Source organism: Triturus cristatus, chromosome 8 (assembly GCF_964204655.1).
Source record: "Triturus cristatus chromosome 8, aTriCri1.1, whole genome shotgun sequence".
In the NCBI taxonomy this organism is placed as follows: domain Eukaryota; kingdom Metazoa; phylum Chordata; class Amphibia; order Caudata; family Salamandridae; genus Triturus; species Triturus cristatus.
The window spans coordinates 104,606,987-104,620,998 of NC_140591.1; the positions used below are offsets into that span (position 1 = coordinate 104,606,987).

The 14,012-nt window shown below is 47.7% G+C and overlaps 1 protein-coding gene across 1 annotated transcript in view; it reads right to left on the bottom strand.

Annotated features, from left to right (window-relative positions):
* The window catches only part of GPA33 (glycoprotein A33), a 188,607-nt gene that overhangs the window by 70,453 nt on the left and 104,142 nt on the right, over window positions 1-14,012 (bottom strand). Inside the window, exon 2 of the mRNA XM_085621109.1 lies at window positions 11,577-11,728. Coding sequence (XP_085477235.1) covers window positions 11,577-11,728 — 152 coding nt within the window. The remainder of the gene's footprint in view (window positions 1-11,576; window positions 11,729-14,012) is intronic.

The window sequence follows — 14,012 nt, forward strand, 5'->3', positions numbered from 1 at the left end:
TTAGTAGGACAGATAAGAAGAGCTGCTAATGTTTACTGCTCATCACGAGCCTGTGTTCAGAACAACATGTGACACACTGGTGATGAAAAATATCTGCAGAGAGAGCAGGCATTCACAGGATCCCGCAAGAAAAGATGCTGGGTCGCCAATTCTGTTGTCAATGAAGCGCTCCGACGCCTCGTCGGGGGCAGTAAGCGCTATATAAATGCAATTACAATACAATGACCCATTGCAAAGCCCTGCACAGAATTTTCAACATACCCCTCCTCTTCAGTTAATGTAAAATGCAAAGGCTGTATTGTCTCCTGGTATCGAAGTGTGAGTCCCTGCCTCCAAAGGGTCCATCAATGGTGGGCAAACCACCTTCAGGGCCAAATGGTTTAGTAAGAACCGTTCTCCTGGGAAATCCAGAGGCTTTTTACTCAGATGGCCTCTCTACTCCCCAAAAGGGCGGCCTCAGTCTGGATTATTAGTGAGATCAACAAGGTATGAAATGGTGGTCCCAAGAATAAATTGATAGAGAGGATCCCACCTGGTGAGGGGTTTTTGCCAACACAGGGGATATTCATAAGGCGGTTGTAAGGCTGCACTGATGTTACTGTGGGGATTCGAATATGGACTCAGGCCTGGGGCACCAGAAGCATAGACCGTGCCATAAGGACCAGAAATCTCAACAATGACCAGGCCTTGTGATGAGAGTTTGGTGAGAAGTGAGTAATGATCTGTTAAATATGCAAAAGTGTCTCCACAAATAGAAAGAGCAGCTCTCAAGACTCCACCAACTAATTGAATGTACTGTGCGGCAAGTGACATCTCTGGTTTCCTGTCAAAAATATATTTTGAAGAAGAATTCAGGCAAGTGGTTTTCGTTTCCCATCATTCATCTCCAGAGGAAGTGACATCCATTTCCCAGCATCCATCTTTACAGGATGTGACATCACTTGCTCCCTTTTCCCTACTTCACTCAATGCCTCAGACAGTCTTCTCACCTGGAAATCCTCAGCAAAGGGAGGACATAGATATGGGCATTGCCTGTTTGGATAGGAAGGGCCCTTGCACCTCTGGTGCACTGAAACCTACAAGGTAAAATAAAACCATAGGTCTCAACCAGCACCCCACACTGCCCATTCCCACAATCACACCATGACCTAAACAACAAACACTCACAACACAGATCCAACCGCATACAAATCCCACTCATAGTTCCCTCTAACATGCGCATGTGCACATGTCCTTTTTCCAATGCGCACACTGTCCTAAAGCGCACACGTCAATAAGAGACAACTCGCAAACCGCATACTTAATTTGAGTTTTGAACCCTTAAAATATGGACAAACCCATAGGTTTATACTAATGAAAATGGATTTTAAGCATTGAAAATCACGATATTTTTGCATGTCAAATATATATTTTCTGTTATCAATGTAGGTCTGTTGATTTAATTGTTTTTTTCTGTACCCCTACTTCGATTTTTTTTTTAATATAAAATTAACTTTTTTCTTATAGTATACGTTGTTTTTATAAATACTTTTTTCTTTTTGAACTAATGTGAGATATCCCATTAAATGTCAGATGATACTACGATTAAGATACAATTACTTTGATTAATTAATTCTGAATGAATCCCTTGTTGGCAACTTTACCTGTGCATTTTGATCAGCCAAGCCCACAAGGGTTGTTTGGGTTGCCCATTTCCTTATCACATACTTAAATACAACACAAGCAGCTCAAAAAACGGTCAATTTGTTGTTAAAGTGCGAGGAGCGGTGGTGGCATTTGCGCAAGGCCGGCTTAAAGAGCGGGTGTTCTTCTACGGGCAAATTCCATTTGGAATATCCACAAGCTTGCCGCTTCTACACCTGCTGCTTGCTCTGGATATTTTGTTTCCCTGCCAGCGTGGTGCAGGGAGCCTTCCGCGTTCTGGTCCGAGCTGCTGCCTATGGAGCTAGGGAGCTTGGTTGAATCCCGTTATGGTCAGAGCTGCCGCCTATGGAGCTGGGTTGAATCCAGTTATGGTCAGAGCTGCCGCCTATGGAGCTGGGTTGAATCCCGTTATGGTCAGAGCTGCCGCCTATGGAGCTGGGTTGAATCCAGTTATGGTCAGAGCTGCCGCCTATGGAGCCAGGGAGATGGGTTGAATCCGGTTATGGTCAGAGCTGCCACCTATGGAGCCAGGGAGCCTTCAGCGTTCTGATCAGAGCTGCCGCCTATGGAGCCAGGGAGCTGGGTTGAATCCCGTTCTCGTCAGAGCTGCCGCCTATGGAGCCAGGGAGCTGGGTTGAATCCCGTTCTCGTCATAGCTGCCGCCTATGGAGCCAGGAAGCCTTCAGCGTTATGGTCAGAGCTGCCGCCTATGGAGCCAGGTTGAATCCCGTTATGGTCATAGCTGCCACCTATGGAGCCAGGGAGCCTTCAGTATTATGGTCAGAGCTGCCTCCTATGGAGCCAGGGAGCTGGGTTGAATCCCGTTCTGGTCAGAGCTGCCGCCTATGAAGCCAGGGAGCTGGGTTGAATCCAGTTTATGGTCATAGCTGCCGCCTATGGAGCCAGGGAGCTGGGTTGAATCCCGTTATGGTCATAGCTGCCGCCTATGGAGCCAGGGAGCTGGGTTGAATCCCGTTCTGGTCATAGCTGCCGCCTATGGAGCCAGGGAGCCTTCAGCGTTATGGTCAGAGCTGCCGCCTATGGAGCCAAGGAACTGGGTTGAATCCAGGTATCGTCATAGCTGCTGCCTATGGAGCCAGGGAGCTGGGTTGAATCCAGTTATGGTCAGAGCTGCCGCCTATGGAGCATGGGAGCCTTCAGCGTTATGGTCAGAGCTGCCGCCTATGGAGCCAGGGAGCCTTCAGCGTTATGGTCAGAGCTGCCGCCTATGGAGCCAGGGAGCTGGGTTGAATCCAGTTTATGGTCATAGCTGCCGCCTATGGAGCCAGGGAGCTGGGTTGAATCCCGTTATGGTCATAGCTGCCGCCTATGGAGCCAGGGAGCTGGGTTGAATCCCGTTCTGGTCATAGCTGCCGCCTATGGAGCCAGGGAGCCTTCAGCGTTATGGTCAGAGCTGCCGCCTATGGAGCCAGGGAGGTGGGTTGAATCCCGTTATGGTCAGAGCTGCCGCCTATGGAGCCAAGGACCCTTCAGCGTTATGGTCAGAGCTGCCGCCTATGGAGCCAAGGAACTGGGTTGAATCCAGGTATCGTCATAGCTGCTGCCTATGGAGCCAGGGAGCTGGGTTGAATCCAGTTATGGTCAGAGCTGCTGCCTATGGAGCATGGGAGCCTTCAGCGTTATGGTCAGAGCTGCCGCCTATGGAGCCAGGGAGCCTTCAGCGTTATGGTCAGAGCTGCCGCCTATGGAGCCAGGGAGCCTTCAGCGTTATGGTCAGAGCTGCCGCCTATGGAGCCAGGGAGCTGGGTTGAATCCCTTTATGGTCAGAGGTGCCCTCTATGGAGCCTTCAGCATTCTGGTCATAGCTGCCGCATATGGAGCCAGGGAGCCTTCAGCGTTATGGTCAGAGCTGCCGCCTATGGAGCCAGGGAGCTGGGTTGAATCCCTTTATGGTCAGAGCTGCCGCCTATGGAGCCAGGTTGAATCTCGTTATGGTCAGAGCTGCCGCCTATGGAGCCAGGGAGCCTTCAGCATTATGGTCATAGCTGCTGCCTATGGAGCCAGGGTGTTGGGTTGAATCCCATTATGGTCATAGCTGCTGCCTATGGAGCCAGGGAGCCTTCAGCGTTCTGGTCAGAGCTGCCGCCTATGGAGCCAGGGAGCCTTCAGCGTTATGGTTAGAGCTGCCGCCTATGGAGCCAGGGAGCTGGGTTGAATTCCGTTATGGTCCGAGCTGCCGCCTATGGAGCCAGGGAGCTGGGTTGAATCCTGTTATGGTCATAGCTGCCACCTATGGAGCCAGGGAGCTGGGTTGAATCCTGTTATGGTCATAGCTGCCACCTATGGAGCCAGGGAGTTGGGTTGAATCCCATTATGGTCATAGCTGCCGCCTATGGAGCCAGGGAGCCTTCAGCGTTATGGTCAGAGCTGCAGCCTATGGAGCCAGGGAGCTAGGTTGAATCCCATTATGGTCAGAGCTGCCGCCTATGGAGCCAGGGAGCCTTCAGCGTTATGGTCAGAGCTGCAGCCTATGGAGCCAGGGAGCTAGGTTGAATCCCATTATGGTCAGAGCTGCCGCCTATGGAGCCAGGGAGCCTTCAGCGTTATGGTCAGAGCTGCTGCCTATGGAGCCAGGGAGCTGGGTTGAATCCAGTTATGGTCATAGCTGCCGCCTATGGAGCCAGGGAGTTGGGTTGAATCCCATTATGGCCATAGCTGCCGCCTATGGAGCCAGGGAGACTTCAGCGTTCTAGTCAGAGCTGCCGCCTATGGAGCCAGGGAGCTGGGTTGAATCCTGTTATGGTCATAGCTGCCGCCTATGGAGCCAGGGAGCCTTCAGCGTTCTGGTCCGAGCTGCCGCCTATGGAGCCAGGGAGCCTTCAGCGTTCTGGTCCGAGCTGCCGCCTATGGAGCCAGGGAGCTGGGTTGAATTCCGTTCTGGTCATAGCTGCCGCCTATGGAGCCAGGGAGCCTTCTACGTTATGGTCAGAGCTGCCGCCTATGGAGCCAGGGAGCTGGGTTGAATTCCAGGGAAGACATGATTTGGCAGTTCGGGCTGGACTGTTCCCAAAAGGCACAGGGTTAGACTGATTTGCATATGGCCATGTCTGAACTGGGGTGGCAGAGTGGGCTAAAGAACGGTGATGGATTAAACCCAGATCAGTTGACTGGGGGTGAGTGCTTGCAATGTTCAACACTCCGTCCATCATTTACTTTGGTTTTGCTTTGAATTCTGTTATGGTCATAGCTGCCGCCTATGGAGCCAGGGAGCTGGGTTGAATCCCATTATGGTCAGAGCTGCCGCCTATGGAGCCAGGGAGCCTTCAGCGTTCTGGTCAGAGCTGCCGCCTATGGAGCCAGGGAGCTGGGTTGAATCCAGTTATGGTCAGAGCTGCTGCCTATGGAGCCAGGGAGCTGGGTTGAATCCCGTTATGGTCAGAGCTGCCGCCTATGGAGCCAGGGAGCCTTCAGCGTTATGGTCAGAGCTGCTGCCTATGGAGCCAGGGAGCTGGGTTGAATCCAGTTATGGTCAGAGTTGCCGCCTATGGTGCCAGGGAGCTGGGTTGAATCCTGTTATGGTCATAGCTGCCGCCTATGGAGCCAGGGAGTTGGGTTGAATCCCATTATGGTCATAGCTGCCGCCTATGGAGCCAGGGAGCCTTCAGCGTTCTGGTCAGAGCTGCCGCCTATGGAGCCAGGGAGCTGGGTTGAATCCTGTTATGGTCATAGCTGCCGCCTATGGAGCCAGGGAGCCTTCAGCGTTCTGGTCAGAGCTGCCGCCTATGGAGCCAGGGAGCTGGGTTGAATCCCATTATGGTCATAGCTGCTGCCTATGGAGCCAGGGAGCTGGGTTGAATCCCATTATGGTCAGAGATGCCGCCTATGGAGTCAGGTTGAATCTCGTTATGGTCAGAGCTGCCGCCTATTGAGCCTGGGAGCCTTCTATGTTATGGTCCGAGCTGCCGCCTATGGAGCCAGGGAGCTGGGTTGAATCCAGTTATGGTCAGAGGTGCCGCCTATGGAGCCAGGGAGCCTTCAAAGTTATGGTCCGAGCTGCTGCCTATGGAGCCAGTAAGCTGGGCTGAATCCAGTTATGGTCCGAGCTGCTGCCTATAGAGCCAGGGAGCCTTCAGCGTTCTGGTCAGAGCTGCCGCCTATGGAGCCAGGGAGCTGGGTTGAATCCTGTTATGGTCCGAGCTGCCGCCTATGGAGCCAGGGAGCTGGGTTGAATCCTGTTATGGTCATAGCTGCCACCTATGGAGCCAGAGAGTTGGGTTGAATCCCATTATGGTCAGAGCTGCTGCCTACGGAGCTGGGTTGAATCCCGTTATGGTCAGAGCTGCCGCCTATGGAGCCAGGGAGCTGGGTTGAATCCTGTTATGGTCATAGCTGCCACCTATGGAGCCAGAGAGTTGGGTTGAATCCCATTATGGTCAGAGCTGCCGCCTATGTAGCCAGGGAGCCTTCAGCGTTCTGGTCAGAGCTGCCGCCTATGGAGCCAGGGAGCTGGGTTGAATCCTGTTATGGTCCGAGCTGCCGCCTATGGAGCCAGGGAGCTGGGTTGAATCCCGTTATGGTCCGAGCTGCTGCCTATGGAGCCAGGGAGCTGGGTTGAATCCCATTATGGTCAGAGCTGCCGCCTATGGAGCCAGGGAGCCTTCAGCATTATGGTCAGAGCTGCCGCCTATGGAGCCAGGGAGCTGGGTTCGAATCCTGGCAAGTATATTGCTTTTCGGCCCCACAAAAACTTCTGAAGGGCCTACATAATAGCCACAGATTTGCATTTAGTAATTGAGCAATTTCTAGTCTTTGACTGAGTCCCAACTCCAAGCCTCTGCATTTGATACCAGGTCCAGCGAGTCTCTATTCAATCGGATGGCTCTAGGAGCGGCGCTGCGATCGCCCTGTAATTTGAGCGCATTCAGAACAGTAAATCCGGGGGGGGGGGGGGGGGCGGGAATTATCAATAGGTAACGCAAACTGCATTGAGCAAATTTCCCTCCTTCCCCAGTGACAATGAGGTGGAGGGAGGCAGCGTCAATCTGCAGAAAAAGTTTGAGAAAATGTTATTAAGTTGTGCATTACCAACATCCGGTCACTCTGGCTAAAACACAAAATCTCAGGAGTGCTTATAAGCAATGAATGCTCATGTAAAGAGCTCCAATGCCCTTGGGCCAAGTTTGCGCTATATAAAACTGTAAAAAAACATTTCAGTAGCAGCAATGGCATTTGGGGGCAGGTACAACGTAGGAATGAATGTATGGTCCATAGCATTTATTTATTGTAGTGGAAGTGGCCTGCATTTCATCCACAGTAGGAGTAGTTCCTCCAGTCATCTGATTGACTGTTCCTCAGTTCATGTTTTAAAATACTCACTTAATTTTTCAAATATTCTGATGTACTAAGGGGAAATACATCTGCATGTTAAAGAAATACACTTTCTTGAATTTTGAAGGCAAGCTTATTGTATTCTAGCATGATGTTTGCTGAATGATTTACATCCCAAATATGTTCAAAACTCGTGCACGGGACATCAGAGCCATCTTGACTTGGCTCTCTCGCTTAATTTCTTGGCACATCCACTTGTTTCCCCAGGTGCCCCTTCTGCTGTGTTGCTATTTTCATATATACTTGTATGGAAATTGAAAGCTCGGCAGAAACAAAACTAAGAGCGCGCCCCTTTCCAAGTCATTTGTTTACATATGGTGGTGTTAGAACGAGTGGCGTTAGGGCAGCAAATGGCTCCGTTAGGTTGTTATCCTGTAGGTGCTGATCTTATAACGTCATGCATTTTTTTGCGATTTCACCATGAAACCACTACAAAAACCTAACTTATGTCTGATGTTCAGGGCTGAAATTAGAAACGATTTATGCCAAGAGTACATAAATTGCTAGACAAGACTTGTCAACAGAAAGGGGTTGCAGTAAAAAGGAACGGAGTCATGAAAACCAGATTCTTGCGGTAAACTTATACATTGACTTTTTTTTTTTTTTTTTAACTCTGCCACAAAGAAATTGGCAACAAGAACAAATGGGACAGTAAATCTGTATAACTTATTTCGTCACAAAGGCTGCATTATAACATGTTTTATGGGGTCAGGCACCATCTACAGAGATATTTACATGCCCAGCAAATCTCAGGCATAATAATAACAGTAAGACAACTGTGGGGGTTAATGCAGTTTCTGGAGAGATCGGAGTTTTGTCTAGTTACAGTTTGGACTCATGTTGCATAGATTGTTGGCGTGTCTCCTGCAAAGCAAATTGTATAACATTTAGATCACAGATTTTTATTTTATGAAGATGGGTAAGTTGGTTTTTGCTCTAGATGAAGATACTTTTATTTGCAATTCATATATTGCAATAAATCTAATATATCACTGTGAGATATGAACCGGCATCAAGAAGCTGCCTGAAAACTTCTAGTCAAGGGTTTAGAACCTTATTGCTTTATTTCTCAATTTTCTATAGAACACTGCTAAAATGATTCCTTTGTGTAGTAATAAAGTCTTGTAATTCCAGACAATCCCAAGCACTGTTACATTTTAAATCCTGACTTTTGTTTCTCTCAGCTATACATTCTTAATACACAATGCCTACCTTCGTACAGACTATGCATATAGCTTATATACAAGGGGTAAGCAAAGTCAAAAACATGCCTCAAATATTTCTCCTTAGTGCTTGACTTGTAAAGTGATATGCCGTGTGGCTTTGTTTCCCATCCATTGAATTGGCATCTAGGTATTAGACTATAGGTAGCTTCCAGCCAGGATCATTCTTGAACAATAGGAGGGCTAATGGCCCTTTAAATGAGGCTTTTGTTTTGGGCCTAGCTGGAATTGTAGATGAGAAAGTCCCTTCACCACCTGCAGATTACTGCTCTGAAAGGAAAGCAGACAACATGCTCAATGTGTCAAAGTGTCAGCAAATTTCACTAGGAAACATTTCGGCATATTTCCCTGGGTCCAACCAGGATCCCAGTTCTGGTTTAAAAATAGCTGTCTCTGTCTTCTGACTGCTTAGATCAACCCTGCTGCCCAATAAATGTTAGAATTGTGCAGCCTTCAGAGCCCTGTTCCTTTTTAAATCTGGGGTTTTGGTACCACAGAGTAAACAACTCACTCCAAGATGGTTTTTATCTACAATTTGGAAAACTGTGTCAAGACCTCCATAAACAGAGCTATACGAGTGATATGTACTTGTTTTCGTTCTTGTTATAACAAACGTTTGGAGTGGTAATTGCCATAGATTTATACTGCTGAGCGCAGCGCTTGCAAGCATATTCAGTTCCTTGGTGCACATAACCTTCACTGCAGTACACAGAGATCTTGCACTGCCGCACACAGATGAAAAAAATTAGAGGGAACATTGATCCCACTAACTAACACACAAACTACAGAAACCCCATTCAAACTCAAGCTCAACGCTCACCTTCCAGCATTCCATGCATCAGACATTATAAACCTCATTACCAGTCACAAGCTTGATGCACTATCACAGAAACACGATTCTTCCCCACATCCTCCAAAATCGTAGATGTCCTTCTACCCACAAGCAAACACAAGGAGATGATGGACGGAGTGCTGAACACTGCAAACACTCACCCCCAGTCACAGATCTGGGTTGAATCCATCATCGTTCTTTAGCTCACTTTGCCACCTCAGTTCAGACACAGCCATATGCAAATCAGTCTTGACCGGGTGCCTCATGGGAACAGTCCAGCCCGAACTGCCAAGTCATGTCTTCACTGGACCAGAAACAAGCATCCTGGGACCGGTTTCTGGATAACAGTCATCAGCCAGGCTAGCTTGAATCCAGTGGCAAAGTGTGCAAGGGACCCACGTCTGGGCATACTCTGCCAACTTAAGGCGAACAAAGCAAACACAAGGAGATGATGGACGGAGTGCTGAACATTGCAAACACTCACCCCCAGTCACAGATCTAGGTTGAATCCATCATCGTTATTGAGCTCACTTTGCCACCCCAGTTCAGACAACGCCAAATGCAAATCAGTCTTGACCCTTTGGTATCGCTTTGTTCGCCCTAAGTTGGCAGAGTATGCCCGGACGTGGGTCCCTTGCTCACTTTGCCACTGGATTCAAGATAGCCTGGCTGAGGAGGGTTATGAACCCGAAACTGGTCCCAGGATGCTTGTTTCTGGTTCAGGGAAGACATGGCTTGGCAGTTCGGGCTGGACTGTTCCCATGAGGCACAGGGTCAGACTGATTTGCATATGGCCATGTCTGAACTGGGGTGGTGGAGTGAGCTAAAGAATGATGATGGATTAAACCCAGATCAGTTGACTGGGGGTGAGTGTTTGATTTGCACAAACGTTTCGTCCATCATCCCCTTTGGTATCGCTTCTTCCCACAAGCTACATCATCCAACACGTGGACTAAACTCAAAAGAAGGTAAGAGGAGTCACTGCCATCTGTAAGTCCTCATGGTGCTGTGCACTAGGCAAACAGGTGATCTTAAACTGCATGCAGTTTTGGACATGCCACTTCTCACTCGCAGCAACTCCTAGTGCCTGCAGCCTGCTACAGTATAGACTTGCATTTAACTTGAGGGATCTATAGTAATGGTCTAATAGAAAGTGATGACTGCAGCTATTAAAGAGCATGCAAAGCCATTGCATCTTGAAACATTCTGAGGCCCATTAGCTTTGTCTATGGTTGTCCAATATGAATTACCTTCATCATATTGACGATGTAAACATGGTGAATCAATTAGGGTTGGTAAAAACAACTACTCACCTGAGAGGGTCTCAAGGTGCTGGGGGGTTGGGGGGGGGGGGGGGTAGACGGAGCGGCTCTGTTAAGTTCTGGGGTTATCCAAAGAGCCAGGTGTTGAGATCCTTCCTGAACTGGGGCAATGTGGGAGCTTGCCAGATGTGGAGGGAGAGGTTGTTCCAGGCTTTGGCTGCGAGGTGGGAGAAGGAATTCCCTCACGTTCTGGTCTTGTAGATACATGAGACGGTGACCAGAGAGAGCTGGGCTGATCAGAGGTGTCTTTTGGGGGCGTAGAAGGAGAGGCGGTTGTTCAGGTATGTGGGTCCAGTGTTGAAGAGTCTTGTATGCGTGGGTGAGGAATTTGAAAGTTATTCTTCTTTCGACTGGGAGCCAGTGGAGGTCGCGGAGGTGTTGGGTGATGTGACTGCGAAGGTGGATGTCGAGGGTCATTCTGGCTGCGGCGTTCTGGACAGTCTGGAATATGCAAAGGAGTTTTTTTGTTAATCCCTGCATAGAGAGAGTGTGTGACAGTTTTTCTGGAATTGGATGGGATCCATCTGAACGTCTATCGAAGCAGGTGGAGGGTGTTAAAGCCGGCAGAGGATACCATTTCACTGCAACGTGGTACATCCAAAGTAGACAAGTGAGATTAAAGCCATAGGGTTGCATGTTTTGAGGAGTGTTTGGTTTGCAAGGCAATGTTGATCTACGATCCAGTCAATTGGGCCAGAAAGAGACTGCACAGATGAAAAAAGTGATTGAACTTTCTAGCTCGGATTCTCCATAGTATATTCCAGTGCTTAAATGCTTTATTAACAAATAAATGCAGGGGCCCTGCATTTTCATTTGGAGCCCAGTTAACGAATTGCTGAAAACCAACGTTGCCTGGTCTTGATTCCCCCTCCTTATAATGGTGCGGTGTCTTTACGGCACTCTTGCGGGCTGTATCAACGGAAAAGAGCTGTGGTGTGGCCTAGATACTGCTCCTTCCCAAGAAGTTACCAATTAATTGCTGCCATCTTTCCAGAGCAAGATTCTGGAATGATCAAACTGCATGGTTTACATTCATGCTCTAATCCAGGAGCAGCAGAAACACTTCCTGCAAGTTCAGAAGTCATGTAGAAAGAAACCCAACCTCAACCAGGCTGGTAGATTTCTCAGAGTTTTACAAAATTCGAAGAATCTATGAGCCCAGAATGATTTGAGTGAAAACCACATGCATTCAAACATCATAATTACCTGGTCAACCGCGGTCTTCCATGACGCAATACCTCCAGCTTTCGTGAGCACTGTTGTTTCCAATTTGCACTGTAGAGTTGTGTTTGATCCTCGTGCTACTTGGATGACTTTCTGAAGGGTTTGTACTTTAATAGCAAAGGCTGTGTCCAGCACTACAAGGGAACAAGACACCTAGGTTACAGGCAATATGTACCGACCTGAAGTCAGAGCTTTAGATCTAACGCCATCCATTTTACAAAGGTGCCCTGAGCACCACCACCTGAGAAGATCTAAGTTGCAAGCAAGCGCGTTGCCAAAACTAAGGTGTAATTGCATCATGTTATTGCTTCTACATAATGAGCCCTTTTTCAATTTTTATTTCTAAGGGTACGAAGTAACAATTTATTTACATTAAACTCAGTTACTTAACCAAAGTTACACTTTTCTACAAAATTCTGAACACCATAATGCTGGAATTTCTTAGAAGCTATCAGCTAATAATCGAATTTAAGCGAGGTTCACAAACTTCCAATAACCCTGGGTGAACTTGGACTATAGCCTGTGGAACCAAATCTAGAAGCTTTCAGAAAATGAGGCAAATATTAGGCAATCATATCATCTGCGCTCTGCATCAGCCTCAAGAAGTCTGCCTAATCTTATAAACAGGCCAATAACACAAGATGAAGGAAACTCGGACATCAGTTCTTAAACTACAGAGTGCATTTCATCAAAGGAGATTTAGAATAAAAAAATATTTCAAGTTATAAAACTATGAGTGAGTATGTTATTAATGCATCAGTCTACGCGCAAACATGGTAATTAATTTGCACAAATTCAACAATTATTAAATTGTAATCCTACGAAGGCGCCGTACGTCTGCTGCCATGGTGGAACTGTTAATGGGGCAACCTTATGCCAGGTTATAAGATGTACAAAATGCTATGTGATCCACCAGATGTAAACAGTTATCACCGTTAATTGAAATTACAAATAGAAGAATGCTATGCAAATTTATTTCACATTCAATTGCTCACAAGTTGTGACAAGATTGAAAGCCAGTAATGCACAAATGTTATAAGGATGACAAACCATTCAGGACAGAGACCTGAAAGATCAAATAAACAAATACGAATAAAGTCTGTAGTAGTCGTCTGTAAAAGTAGGAGGGGTGGGGTGAAAGAAAAGACATTCAAACAAAAGGAATGGATATTACAAGATCAGTGTCGGGGAGATTTCCAGGAGTAAAAAACCTGGCATCAGGACGTGTGGCAAGGACAGTCTGTGTGGACGGGTGCAGCAGCCCAGTGACACCAGGAATGACGTACAAACTAAGGGAACAGTCTTCTTATGGAACTCCCCCTCCCCATAAATCCTATTCTCTCCACATAGCGCTGAGGTCCATCCTGCTCGTTTATTCACATTTTATTAAGACGCATACAAGGCCCTTCACAACACCTGACCCACATACCTGAACAGCCGCCTCTCCTTCCACGCACCCAAAAGACACCTACGATCAGCCCAGCTCTTTCTGGCAACCATCTCACGCATCAACAAGACTAGAACGGGAGGAAAGTCCTTCTCCTACCTCGCACCCAAAGCCTGGAACACCCTCCCCCTCCGGCAATCTCCCACATTGCCCCAGTTCAGGAAGGAGCTCAAGACCTGGCTTTTTGGGTGACCCCAGCACTCAAGAGCCACCCCCACTCGACCCAGCACCTTGAGACCCTCACGAGTGAGTAGCTGTGCTTTACCAACCCTGATTGATTACAACATTTCCCCTCTCTCGGGTCACCACCTGCGTTCTAAATCACAGTACCACATCTCTGCACTCAACGCTATAAAATTACAAATGTTTGCACACTATGCATTGTCACTACAGGCATCGGCGATTTATAGCCATCTGAAAGGAGAATTTCACCCTCAGTTTCTTTTTGCCATTTCCTTGATTTTCCCTAAGGTTTTATTTCACCAAATATTGCATCTCCGCGGCAGGGAAAACTTGAGGCAGCGATATTTTAGATCTTCGGTTACTTTGGCAAACGTCAGTCTCTCACTATTCATGGGTCTGGGTAGGTAGTTTATCTAGAAATGCACCTATTACAGCTTCATACTTCCACAATAACTGTTACTTAGCCTATATATTCTTCTCTCCGTCGCCTTTTTTTAACGTTTCCTCTGTAATGTCTGGCTTTGAAAATGTGTAAGTTGATGGACTGATAGATGCATCTTCATCTTAGATTGCCTGTGGAGGTGACCAGTATGGGGCCCTTCCACGACTTCAAATATTCACCCATCGCATCCATGGCCACTTTCCATGAGCAGCTTCATCTATGTGCATCATGGTCCTCAAAACTTTTCCTACTGGGTGAACAAATACCTTTTCTGACCCCTCTGTATAAAAGACTTTTTGCCTACTCCATCCGGGACAGCATGTCCTCTGCTACGTTATGTGAGAAG